Source organism: Herpailurus yagouaroundi, unplaced genomic scaffold (assembly GCF_014898765.1).
Source record: "Herpailurus yagouaroundi ecotype Mexico unplaced genomic scaffold, PumYag 77, whole genome shotgun sequence".
Classification (NCBI taxonomy): domain Eukaryota; kingdom Metazoa; phylum Chordata; class Mammalia; order Carnivora; family Felidae; genus Herpailurus; species Herpailurus yagouaroundi.
In genome coordinates, this window is record NW_024412388.1 from 4,404,278 (window position 1) to 4,418,335 (window position 14,058).

The window sequence follows — 14,058 nt, forward strand, 5'->3', positions numbered from 1 at the left end:
CGGTCTGAGTGTGATTTATTAGAGGCCAATATTTAAAAGCTGGGAGAGTTCACTTAAAAATCCAGTTTCCTGACTTCTCACGGAAAGAAAACGTTCTGCGACAAGGAGCCTGCATTCTTACGCGGCAGCAGGTGGTGAGGGCTGAGGGGGGGCGGGTCCTCTCACACCCTGTGCTCCTGCCCACCGCAGTGGCATCTGAGTGCATAATTCTGCTGCTCTGGGGGGTCGCTTCCCAACCTGTGCTCTTTCTCACCCTGATTCTGTGGGCTTCTCCTACTAGAAGATGTGAAAAGGGCATTCTGCTTTAGGGTAACTGGAACACAGTTACCCTGGGAGCCTGAGAACAACAACAGCATTTCGACACTGAGTGTGTGTGAACAGAACTTGCCCCCCAGGGCCCCCACGGGTGCTCAGATCCAGGTGAGGGACGTAAGGGACACACGAGGGGGCGGCTCTGTCCTCACCTGCAGGGCCACCGTGAAGTGGCTGGTTTTGGTGTCCCGGACGATGCTAGTGTTCATGGCCGACTGGATACCCCACCGCCACTGCAGGTAGCCCACAGTGTTCTTGTCCAGGTTCCGGGCCAGGACGGTGGTAAGGCCAGGCCGGATCCCACGGGAGGAGAACTGCAGAGCACAGTTTGTCGTCACAAAGCTGGGGGGACACACAGATCGAAAGGGTCCTGGATGACACACCTGGTTCTCAGCCGTTCTTGGTCCCTTCCTCTCTGCCAGGCTAAGACCCTGCTCACCCTCCCGTCCATGAATCCCCGAGCCAGTGGCCCAAAGGAAAGCAGGTCACTGAGCCTGTCCTTGAGAGAGAGAGCGAGCGAGAAGACGCCTTGCTGTAATCTTCCTAGCAACCCTCCCTGCTGATGTGTACTGCCCGCCCCATCCTATGCGGACTGTAACTACAGCCAAAGAGTCCCCTGAATGTCCGCGTTCTGAAAACCAGTGGGTCTAATCTGACTGCAACTGAGAATCATGTCAGGGCGGGAGCAGGGGAAGCGGAGGCCGGGGTGGGCGGGCAGGTCCCACAGCTGGCTACACACTGGAATCACCTGGCTAATCTAAAAAGTACTGATGGTCAGCTCCCATGCCCCAGGGAGCTGATTTACAGGCCTGGAGTGTTTTTAAAGCTTGCCAAGTGATTCTAATGTGCAGCAAAGTTAGAGGACCCCTTACCCGGAGACCACCCCAGACCAATGAGGTCAGTCAGAGTTTTGGGGTGGGGGACCAGGCATCAGTGTATTTTTTCCAAGACTGCCCATGTGACTCCTGTGTCCACCCATGGCCGTGCACACGAGAAGCCAGTACAGTAAACGACTTGCCCTGAAAGGCCTCGGAAGTTGGTTTCCAAAGGAGTCAGCCCCATCTTCTGGTTAAAAAAAGGTATTTCATTTCAAAAACAAAGGAATTCACACTTTACCCAAAGCATTAAAAGGTGAGCAAACAGCCATTCGACTCAGTCAACAGCCCAGTATCTACCAGATTGCCAAAGTCTCTTTCCTAAGCTTGCAAGGCGTCACTGTTGCATTAAGTAATAATAAACGTGACAGCTGTGATCACAGTGTTCTTGCAAACTTTCAGTAACCGCTCATGCCCAAATGAATTAAGAACCTACTCCTCCTCTCTACAGGGCCCCTAATCCAAACTTTCCCTGGCTTCTCTCAAGTCACACCAGGTGACAGCTGTGTTATTCTGCTTCAGCCACAGCGGGGTCAGGGGAGGCAAACAGGGAGGAGACAGACTAAAGCCTAAAACAGTGACATTTAAAAGAATCAAACTGTAGGGTTGCCTGGGTGGCTCAGTCGGTTAAGTGTCCAACTTCGGCTCAGATCACGATCTCATGGTTCATGAGTTCGAACCCCACGTCGGGCTCTGTGCTGCTAGCTCGAGGCCTGGAGCCTGGTCTGTGTCTCCCTCTCTCTCTGCCCCTACCCGGCTCATGCTCTGTTTCTCTCTCAAAAATAAATAAATGTTTTAAAAAAATTAAAAAAAAAAAATAGAATCAAACCGTAAAGACTGAGATTCCTGTTTAATTAAAGTAATACGATTTAGTATTTTTATCCAGCACGTCCTACACAGAGAGACCAATTCGAGACAGAGGTCGGCCAGGCAGCCAGGCAGGCACTGGGAGACGGAAAACACTCCACAGGCCGTCTGCCTTTTCGGGGCTGATTCTACACCGCAAACCAACCTTCTGATCGCTAGTCTGGACTGCAAATAGCCCGACCCTAGGATCAGGGCACCCTGAAGAGCAGACACTGCATCAACGCCCTGGTATCCCTGTCTACACATTTGCATTCTCAAGTCTCATAAACTACTGGGCACTATGATGAAATTTAGTTTCCAAATCTGTAACGGCTGGTAACCAGCCAGCCCTAGCCCCCCTCCCTGGCGACCACTCACTCTGAGGCTCAACCAGAATGAGATGGCCAACAGATTTCCCTCAGTGAAGTGTCTCCTAAGTGCGTCTGATGACCTGGGTGCTTGATCAAAGTACAGATTCCTAGGCCTGTCAGAGGACCTGACTGGTGTGAAGGGTGGGGGCAGGAATCTGTGCTCTGGGTTGGCATCAGGGGTGACAGAATTATGCAGACAAGCTTAGGACGGGTCTTCCCCTGAAGAACCTGGTGGGTGTGCAGATAGACACCCGACTGCAAGTGAAAACCCTGCTTTGCAAACACAGACTATCTATCTCAGGGCTCCTTTAAAAGATTTTTTTTTTTTTAATGTTTAATTTTTGACAGAGACAGAGTGAGCGGGGGAGGAGCAGACAGAGAGGGAGACACAGAATCCGAAGCAGGATCCAGGCTCTGAGCTGTCAGCACAGAGCTCGATGTGGGGCTCAAACTCACGAACCGTTAAAATCATGACTTGAGTGGAAGTCGGATGCTTAACTGACTGAGCCATCCAGGCACCCCTATCTCAGGGCTCCTTTAACTGTTTTCTCCTCCAGAAGAAAGAGGTTTTATTTCACCTTCCACCCAACTCTTTCATCTGAGCTCGCACAGTGGGAAACAAGGACGTCTCTGTGGTTCTAGAAGGGGAGTGATGTACAGTTCTACGAGTGGGCCTTAAAGTGCCAGCATCTGCACATCTCACTGACTGCCAGGCAGCCTCACAAGTGCTCAGTGTTTTGTTCTGAGACAGTGAGACAGAGTGAGAGAGACAGAGACAGGGAGAGAGAATCTTAAGCACACTCAGCGCAGAGCCCAATGAGGGGCTTGATCTTACGACCCTGAGACTAAGACCGGAGCTGAAATCAAGAGTCTGATGCATAACCAACTGAGCCACCCAGACGCCCTCTCACTGTTTAATAAAGACCCTTTTCAGAACTTGAAACATTCTCAGGACAAAGAAACGATCCCCACAAGTTCATAAATATTTCAGGCCACCGACCAACCTCCCCATGAATATGCTTTCCCTCCAGTCTCTCTCTCCTGGTCCTCAGTGCCCCCGGTGTGTAGGCAGGGGCCTCATCCCCACAGAGGAGGAAACCTCGGAGCATGGAGTGTTAGCGTGGCCCGGATGGGGACGAGCAGCAGACGACCCCTCCCCGCGCCGGCCAACCCGGAGCTCTCTGCAACAGGTACCCTGCCTTGGCCCCACGCCAGGGCCACAGGGTCTGCCCCCCGGTGACTTTGTATGACAGAAAAGCGAAGTCCGGATGACCTTGGCAAAAAGAACACACAGGTTCTAGTCTCCTAATCCACAAGGACCAACAAAGAGGATTTCTCTCTTTATATTTACCATCTTGGCGTGAGATTACGGAACAGCTTCAGACCAAATAAAGGTCCCTGCAGATCCCCTGCTCCAAATTCTAACTGTTCAAAAGAGAAAAAGAGAAGGTGTTAGTGTTTTCTCTCACAGCAGCAACCCAGGTCTCAGGTAAGCACCTCTGGTTATAATTCCTCTTCATTCACTGCCATCGGCCCTTGCCGGGGCTCTAAGAGTAGGAGCTGGAAGGCTCTTGACACCTCTTCCTCACCTTTGCCAAATGGAGGACTGTTTCCACAGATCCAAAGGAGGCACGTTTCAGAAAGGAGCCCCTCTAATGAAAACGCTGCAGGCCTCTGCTGGTCACAAGGGGAGACTGGCTCCCCGTGGCTCTCACTGCCATCCGCACAGCTGCCCACGGCGGTCGCATGCGGGGGAGCCCCCCCTCCCTTGCGTTCCCGGTCTGCTCTGCTTCACTGCCCGAGGGTCTCCTGGGTGACTGGAGAGGGCCCTCAGGCGGCTGGAGCTAAGTCATCGGTGGTCCCTCACTCAGCCCTGGGCGTCCAGCCCATTCTGACTGCCTCATCTACTTGTCCGGGTGACTTTCAAGGCGACTCTTCAGCGTTCGTTTGGCGCAGTTCAACGTGCTCAGCAAAGCTGGCTGTTAAATGACCGCCAATGAGTGGAGCAGAGCACGGACACAGCACCCGCCTCCTGAACTGGGCAGGGGCGGGAAGAGCCTACAGGCTTCCGCCAGAAGGGAACAGAGACGCTGAGTTTCTCGAGGCTGGATTTCTGTAAGGTGGCATCTCAAGGGGGATCTTGCTGCGCTGTCCTACCTCTGAGCTGTCCAGCAGACAGAGCATTCCTTCTCAGGCACGAGACAGACTTTTCTCTTGGGGACACTCAACTCATGCAGGTTTGACAGCCACCTTTTACACAATGACGAAACCAACCCAGGCCTTTTCGAGGGTTGGCATTTAGAGTATAAATGTTCAGAAATAAGACTCTGCAGTGGACAACACGATCCCGCCAGTCGACATTCTTACCTCTCCCCATCCCTTTGCGGAAGTGACTCGTCTAAGTGCAAAGTTAATGGAACCCCCTCCGTTTCCATTCTGGGTTGAGAGGCTTCCGGAGAGGATGGCTGTGTCTGTAGCTGTCAAGGGTGCCTAGGAAGTGAGATTTGCTGGTAACGAATGAATCAAAGCACTAGGAAGCACAAGGACAGCAGCCTAATGAACACGCTGTATCTGCCCGGCCAAAGGTGCAAGTGACCTACAGCTCAAGTGTACAGGGATGCACGGTATGACCTCAGCGGGTTCGCTTCTCTCCCACTCTGCCATCTGAACTGCACGTGGCCACCGAGGTAATGTTTTACAAAACATTATGTAATGTTAATGTTAATAGGCAAATTAGAAATAAAACCAGGGAAAGACAGGGCTACATCCTGGTTCCCGGTGTACCGATGGCATCAGACTGCACAGTGACTGCCTCATGTGTCTCTCCTCCCATCGTGGGATGTCTGCACCTCTCCAGGTCTTGCTCGCCACCGGCACCACGGAAAGGACTGAATCCAGGGCTGTACTAACCCTGGAAGCTCCAGCAGAGGGGCCGGTTTCCCAGAGTTAGGACTTCATGTGATGCACTTGAGGATAAACATAGGAGTTGAGGGGGCAGAGAGACCTACTATTACCCTCAGCAGACTGGCCCACCAGTGCCACATCCAAATCGTGGGTAGAAAGACGACATTTTAGTGACCCTGGGTTTAGCTGAATATTGCGTTTTCTGCACACAATAGAGTGTGCGTTAAAACTAAAACTGGTTCTTGGAATCACCCATGGAGGTCTGTTTTCTCGCCCCAAATCATCCTGAACTTGGCCGCTACTTCTTTTAGGCTGCTCGCATTTCTGCTGGGGGAGCCCTACGACCTTGGAAGCTAAGCGTCCCCTGGCACTCATGTTGCTAACACGTCAGCAAAGCAGTAACAAACAAGGTTATGCCTGGAACTCTCTCTCTCTCTCTCTTTTTTTAAGTGGCTAATTACATCCTTTCATAAATAAAGATGAGAAAAACCACAGCTGCGCAGTACGTTGTGCCTCGTTAACCCAAGCCTCACTGCACTGGGGGGCGGGTTGGGAGTGGGGGGAGTCTGGGCTTTACCTCAATGGACTGGGATATGTGCATCTTGTTAATTTCAATCTGCGGAAAGCCACTTCCGGACACATCTTCGTACTCTTCCTCGTAGCGATCAAAAAGGTCAGTGGCATCGATGCCAACACTGATGGTCCCCTGGGGCAGAAAAACAAGCAGTCAGCAGCAGGGGTGGTATTTGTGGAACGAAAGACAATCTACGCTTTGGCACCCGGCGGTTCACTGAGTGTGGGCAGGACTCCGCCAGGAGGCCCGCAGAGCATGAATGTCACAGTTCACACCAACCAGCAGCGCAGCTCCACCGACTGCGAGGGTCAGAACACCAGTCGCGTCTGCAGGTGAATGACGCGCCAAAGACAAGGGTCAGGGAAAGGAAAACAGTCTACGCAATTTGATTTTTAGAGCCCAGACAGGACCCACTTCATGGCTCTAATTTTAGATCATCTCTAGATTTAACCCATGGATGCAGAAACCCAGACACAAGCCACGTGGACCAAACATGTTCATGTTTGAGTCTAGACACTCTTAAATCATACAACTACCTCAAAACTCTTTAAAACTTAAAAATAACTTCAGAGATGGGGTGCCTGTGGGGCTCAGTCACTTAAGCGTCCGACTCTTGGTTTCGGCTCAGGTCATGATCTCACGGTTTGTGAGTTTGGGTCCCATGTTGGGCTCTGTGCTGACAGCCTGCTTGGGATGGTCTCTCTCAAAATAAATAAACTTAAAAAAAAAAAAAAATTGCACACAAAATCAATTGTGGACAAACGGGAGATTGAAAAACTCTTCCCACCTTCTAAATCAGGTTTTGTTTTGTTTTGTTTTTCCAGAGCTAGAGAGAGTGAACAGGGGAGGGGCAGAGGAAGGGAGAGAAAGAGAAAGAGAATCCCAAGCAGGCTCCGTGATCAGTGTAGAGCCTCATGCGAGGCTCCATCCCACGACCCCTGGGATCATGACCTGAGATGGAATCAAGAGCCAGATGCTTAACCACTGAGCCACCCAGGTGCCCTTCTCTTTCTAAAATTAATCTGAGAATTAAGTTATGAGAAGTGGAACACCATATTCTCTCAAGTAATGTGAAGCTAAAATTTGCTGACTGATATAAAATGCTCCACACTCAGAAAATCAATGTTTATTATTTTATTGTCATAAGATTTTTCAAATGGGCATATTTCTTAATCCCACATATAAATATCTGACCACGCACACGTTTTTCACTTCCCTGCAGCCCATTAAAAAAAAAAACAAAACTGTTTTGAGGTTTTCTTTAAAAAAATGTTTATTTATTTTGAGACAGAGGGTGCGAGCGGGGTAGGAGCAGCGAGCAGAGAGAGAGAGAGAGAGAGAGAGAGAGGGAGAGAGACACAAAGACAGAGACAGACACACAATCCCAAGCAGGCTCTGCACCATCAGCACAGAGCCCAATACAGGGCTTGAACTCATAAACCATGAGATCACGACCACGACCGGAGCCAAAGGCAGGTGCTCAACCGTCTGAGCCACCCGGGCGCCCCCCCCCCCCCCCCCCCCCGAGGTTTCATTTACATACAATAACATAAACTGCACCCGCCCAAAGTGCGTAGCTCAGTGAGTTCTGACAGACATATAGACTCGCAAAACCACCTCCACAATCACGACCCAGAACACCTACCGCCCCCAAAGTAGCGTGGGAGCATGTGTTTCTGTCCCTGAGAAGGGGACATGCGAACAAAGGCGGGAGAGGGGAACGAGGGAGGACGACGCTGGAGCACTAACAGCACAAGGCTTGGGAGGAGCTGGGGTTGCTGCCTGTGGCTGATCCGTGGACATCACGGGGAGGGAGGGGGGAGATCCAGGAGACGACCAGCCGAATCCTGCAGCTTTGCTGGTTTGGCAGTTATCCCAGATTTTCACGTTTACATAACGTACTACCATCACCATCACTAGTATTCTCCTCGTCAGCGGTTGACTTAAACTAAGAAGCCAGACTGGGTTTGGTGGACAGGCCTTCACTCTCCACTCCTGACATCTGCCACAGTCCCCTCTAGGGGCGTGTGGGGTGCACGGTGCGCTCCCCGTCTCAGTGTGGGTGTGAGCCGTAGGAGACACAGGCAGGTGGCTTGTGCCTTGGCCCGGGACATGCGTGAAGCTGCGGTCAGCCGTGTGCCTGGACAGCGGCAGGTGCATGTGAACACGGGCGGAGACAGGTGGCCAGTCCTGCGGTCCTGCTACGTGGAGAATTATCAAAAAAGAAAGTATCACCTCCCGCAAAATAACAAAACCCCTGCATGTTTACATCAGATGGCAGTCTGAATACTCTCGCCAGTGTTTTCCTCCTACTGAATGGTATAATCAGGCGGTGGCACACTTTCAGTGAAGGGCCACGGTGACTATTTTAGGTGTTGTGGATCCTACGGTCACTGTTGTAGAGGAGAACAACCCACACCCAGCTGACCCCAGTAAAACTCTCTTCATTCACCTTGAAATCTGAATTTCATACATTTTTCATGTCTCAAAATATAACTTTTTCTTTTGATTTTTTTTGATCATAAAAAATATAAAAACCATTCCTAGTTCACAAGTCACTTAAAACTGGGCAACTCCTGATTCGGTAAATACGCAGGGGTTTTGTTGTTTTGGGGGGGGATAATTCTTTTTTGACAAATTCTTCGGGCAGCAATAAAATTAAACATAGTGTATATTTAACAACAAAAACAAGCACTCAATTTCCATTTTCTCAGTAAGTCGATGAATTTGTAACTTGTATGAAGTATTTTTCAACATCGACCATCCATCCATAGTGCTAACTCAGACCACATGAAAATTAAATCTAAACTCCGGTGTCTCCTTTAATAGTTAGTTCATTGTTCTTTAAAGACCATGCCCGGAAATGAAGGGTAGCAGCAGCAGGGATTTACAGATCAAATGGTAGTTCCTCTGTTAATTTCACTATTTTTCCATTCTAAGGTTTGTAATGCACACATGAAAGATAAAGCCATAGCTGTATGTGTGTTCGTTCTAGTAGCAAAAGAACCTCACAGCTGCTAATGATGCCACTTTTATGTGAGTGTTAACCAGATGCTTCAAATAGAAAATCAGTTAATGTTAATAATTGTTTGATTAGAATTATAAATGTACAATGCTGTGAATTATAAGAAATGTATATTTGGTCATCTGAATGACTAAATGTATTATTGGTCTTCATCCACAAAGTTCCAGGCTCACAGCTCCAGAAACCCTAGAAATTTCTGGTGATGAGGGCGATAAAAGTGTCTTCTGTTATGTTAATGAAGGCGACTTGTGGTCTCCACCCAAGGGCGGGGTGGGGGGGGAGGGGGGGGCGGGGAGCCAGAGGCTGAATCAGCCAATGGCCAATGACTTAGGTCAGTCTGACTACGCAATGAGGCCTCCATAAAAATCCAAAAGGACTGGGTTCTGAGAGCTTCGGGTTGCTGAACACAGCGGAGGTACAGGGAGAGTAGGGTGTCTGGAGAAGGCACAGAAGCCCCAGTACCCATTCCCCAGACCCCGCTCTGGCTGCTGATTTGTAAACTGAAGTGTTTTCCTGAGTTCTGCAAGCCCCTCTAGAGAATTAAAAGAACCCAAGGGGGCGGGTGTTGGAATCTGCAGCCCTCAGTCCTAGGCCTTGGGCTCGGGACTGGCATCTGAATTGGGGGGTGGGAGCAGTGCTGGAGGACTGAACCCCTAACATGTGCAATCTGATGCCGTCTCCAGGTGGACGGTGTCAGAATGGAGTTGGATTCTCGGACGCCCTGTCGGTGTCCAAGATTTGCTGGTTGTGTGCTGCCCTCATCCTCGGTGTGGGAATTGGGGGAACTCTATGAGAAAATGTTACTGTAAACTCCAGTCAGAATGTTCCACAATGAATGTAAAATTTTGTTTTCGTGGTGACATTCAAATACCAGTTTTGGTAAAGTACAGCGTTACAGTACAAGTATCTTATTGAATCAAGAGACCTATGGAGTAGAAACAGTCTTGGGATTAGTTACAATGCACACAGATGCATAACCGTGTCAAAACCTGGGCAGCTCAGTCGGTTAGGCCTCTGACTCTTGATTTCAGCTCAGATCAGGATCTTGAGGTTGGGGAGTTCGAGCCCCGCGTTGGGCTCTGAGCTGACAGCAGGGAGCCTGCTTGGGATATTCTCTCTCTCTCTCTCTCTCTCTCATTCTGTCCTCCGCTGCTTGTGCTCTCCCTCTTCTCTCTCAAAATACATAAACAAACTTAAAAAATAAAATAAAACAGACAAAAAAAAAAAGCTGTGATAGTCTACCTATGGAAAAAAAGCTAAAGTTGTCAAAACGTACAAATATTTTTGTGTATGCAGAGTACCAGCAATTTTTTTGTGTGAAGCTGATTCTGAACACAAAAAAATGTGGCGTGCCAGTGCATTAAAAATTGAATATTAGGAATGTCTGAGTCTTTAAAGGACTCCTTTTTAAAATGGCACAATAAACCCTGTAGCTTTTAAAATATTTAAGAAATTGCAATCACTGGAAATAAAGCACGTAACTCTGAAATTGAGCTCCTGAGGAAGGACAAACTGCATAAGAGAGCCCCAACAGTTTTTTTCATTTAGAAATTCCATAATGGTATTTTGGAATATCTCAATTTTTGGTAAGAATCGTTGGGTGGAGCTGTCCTCTTTAATTAGTTAAATTTATCTTCTATCCTGGAACGGAACGAAAAGGCCTTGCCTGCAGCTTTGTGGCTGGCATGTAAATTTGATGAAGCAGTCAAAAGATCATAAATAAAGACAGTTTATAAAAAAAAAAAATGCGTCAAAGAAAAATATTCCAAATGGAGACAAAAAGACAATACCTATGAAAATACTTGGGCCAAAATATATGCTCCACAAGGTAGAAATTTAGAATTTAGACTATTTTCTTCTCAATTAAGAATACTATAGTATACAGAGAAGAATCCAATATGTTAAAAATTTCAAATTTACTAAATACAAGTGTAGAAGATGGTAGGCAATGTCATGAAAGAAAAAAAAACACTAAAGGTACATTCTTTGGAAAAATAGTGGTGCCACAGTGAGGGAGTAAGAATCCAAAGAAGGCCTCCCAGTGGGTCCTGCCTGCTGGCATGTGACCCTTGCACAGAGCCCTCTCCTTGATTCTGCACAGGACTGGGACTTGCTTTTGTCCAACAGAGTGCAGTGGGTGTGAAGGTGTCGCCTTCAGAGCTAGGTCACAGGAAGACTCGAAGCTTCTTTCAGGCCTTTGGAGGTGCTTTTCTGGGGAAGCTCACTAACACAGGACAATCTATGTCCCCTGAGACTGCTATGCCGTGAGGAAGCCCAAGCCAGCTGGGGTTAGGGGGAGAAGAAGGAGAGCCACCTGGGAGGCACAAGAGTGCAAACGTCATCTTCAATGTGACCCAGCTGCCACTGGACTTCACCCATATGAGGAGACCCCCCAGGGAGAACCATGATCAACCACAGAGAACCTGGTCAACCACAGGACCAGGAGAGAAAACCCAATTGTTCACGCGAGCCACTAAGTTTTGGTGTGATTGGTTATGCACTGATACATAACCAGAATGCAGAATATCAGAGACAAAAACAGCTGATATACGTATGTGAATGTGTGCCAAAAATGATTCTGCTTCTGCTACTTTTATTTATTTTTTTAAGTAGGCTCGACATCCAACGTGGGGCTTGAACTCATGATCCTGAAATCAAGAGTTGCATGCTCTACCAGCTGAGCCAGCCAGGCGCCCCCGCTTCTGCCACTTTTCATGTTCACATAATCAATATAATTTTTAAAATCTGCTTTAATATACACAGGTATGTGTTTTTTTTACAGGAAATATTTTATTTTTGAAAATAGGTTTTAAATAAACCATTTCATAGTTTCTCCAATATAATAAAACCAGTGTTGATCAATAAACATTTCAAAAAGCTGTAAAATTTTAATTATTTTAAGTACCTCTTTTTCTCTCTCAAAAACGTCCTGGGGTTTGGATGGGGAATGACGGTCACCCTATACGGGCCACTGTCAGGATGCTGGCTCATAACGAATGATATAAGCCACTGGAGCGCCTCAGGCAGGATGGTGTGGTCCCACCCTAGTTTTGCAGGCTCAATCGGGCTGCTGTGCTGAGGCGAGGAAGGAGGCAGGGAGAGCGGTCAGGGGAGCCCATTTGGTGATCCGTGCGGCAGGGAACGGTGGCAACCACGGTCTTATCTCTGGGGGTTTCCTGACGGGCCGCCTCATTCAAACTTGTTGGTCTCGGCAGGTTTCAGTTGGTTCTCTAAGGACAGGCAATCATATCCTACACAAAAAACTACAGCCCTTTCAATATTTACATCTCCTTTATTATCTGTCTAATTGCATTGGGTGAAAACTTCCAGAATGTTAAGTATGGTTTTCTTTCCTTTCCCAAAGAAAAATTTTAGAATGATACATCTTTGTGTTAACTTCACACTGACAATCAGCCTGTGTACCAAAGGGTAGATAGAAGAGCCCTTAAAAGCCAAAAATATTGCTCAAGTCATCAGTTTTTCAACTATTTTGTTGTTTCTTTCCTTTTAATTAAAAAAAAATTTTTTTTAATGTTTATTTATTTTTGAGACAGAGAGAGACAGAGCATGAACGGGGGAGGGTCAGAGAGAGAGGGAGACACGGAATCCGAAACAGGCTCCAGGCTCTGAGCGGTCAGCACAGAGCCCGACGCGGGGCTCGAACTCACGGAGTGTGAGATCGTGACCTGAGCCGAAGTCGGCCGCTTTAACCGACTGAGCCACCCAGGTGCCCCTAAAAATTTTTAATGTTTATTTTAGAGACAGAGAGAGATCGAGAGAGACAGACAGAGTGCGAGTGGGGTAGGGGCAGAGAGACAGAGACAGAGGGAGACACAGAATCCGAAGCAGGCTCGAGACTCCGAGCTGCCAGCACAGACCCCAACGTGGGGTGTGAACCCACCAATTGTGAGAGCATGACCTGGGCTGAAGTCAGACGTTTAACCGACAGAGCCACCACCCACGCGCCTGAGCGGTGACTTCTGAGACTCAACAGGTTTTGGTCCGAGTCTATGGAAAAGGACTCACCCAGAAAGGTCAAGAGAGCCACTGTACGGGATGTTAGGCTCAAGAGCCAGCCACACCCAATGAAACAGACTGTCCCAGAGCATGAGTGATCACATCATTCTGGGTGCACAAGGACATGTCTCTTAATATTTTCGAGAGTGGTTTGGATGTCTGCCTTCTGCTGTTCTCCCATTTCAAGGCGATAACCTTTTGAAAATGGGCTGGTCACAGTACCAGAACCGGATAGCTTTCTTTTCCATGTGCTGACGAGGTATTTGGTGGCAACTTACCAACTCACTTTCAGGAACTTTCAAGACAATATGCTTTTATATGAGAAGTCACAACTTTGAGGGGTGAAAGATCTGAATTCTGACAGAAGATCAAAAAGATCAAGGAAAAGAGAAAGATAAAATAGATCTAATGCCGGGTAAATTAATGAGCCAGCGCTTTCCCAACAACTTTTCATCCAATGTATGGAGGTTTGTGTCCTTTTATTATTAAATTGTAATTAAATCACATTTTTCAAATAAAAAGAGTGTACAAAGGAAAATACTTGCACACTTCACTTTAGTTTTCTAGAGCAGGGTCATCGAACTTTTTCTGTCAAGGGCTAGATCATATTTTAGGTTTTGTAGACGGTTATGGCTGAAACCACTCAGTCTGTGCTGTTACTGAAAGCACAAAAAAGCCACGGGTCATGCTTAAATGAATGAGCTTTGCTGTATTCCAATAAAACTTTATTTCAGAATACTGAAATTCAAGTTTCATTTTTATTTTTGACAGAGAGAGCAAGAGAGAGAGAGAGCGAGAGCGAGCTCGAGCAGGGGGCGGGGCACAGAGAAAAGGACACAGAATCCAAAGCAGGCTCCAGGCTCCGAGCTGTCAGCACAGAGCCCGACTCAGGGCTTGAACCTATGGACTGTGCGACCATTAACTTAGCCGAAGTTGGACGCTTAACCGACTGAGCCACCCAGGTGCCCCAAGTTTCATATCGTTTTTATGTGTCACAAATTCTTCTTCTTCCTTTTTTCTTTTTTTTTTAAAGTAGGCTAAATGCCCAGCATGGAGTCCAGTGAGGGGCCTGAACCCATGACCTGGAGATCAAGACCTGAGCTGAGATTAAGAGCCAGATGCTCAACCAACTGA

At 47.9% G+C, this 14,058-nt stretch overlaps 1 protein-coding gene across 2 annotated transcripts in view; it reads right to left on the reverse strand.

Annotated features, from left to right (window-relative positions):
- The window catches only part of DNAJC11 (DnaJ heat shock protein family (Hsp40) member C11), a 70,622-nt gene that overhangs the window by 12,513 nt on the left and 44,051 nt on the right, over window positions 1-14,058 (reverse strand). For both annotated transcript variants that reach the window (XM_040459992.1, XM_040460001.1), the window contains 4 exons: window positions 5,886-6,014; window positions 4,772-4,894; window positions 3,756-3,829; window positions 465-654 (listed from right to left, as the gene is read on the reverse strand). In XM_040459992.1, the coding sequence (XP_040315926.1) occupies window positions 465-654; window positions 3,756-3,829; window positions 4,772-4,894; window positions 5,886-6,014 (516 nt within the window). The remainder of the gene's footprint in view (window positions 1-464; window positions 655-3,755; window positions 3,830-4,771; window positions 4,895-5,885; window positions 6,015-14,058) is intronic.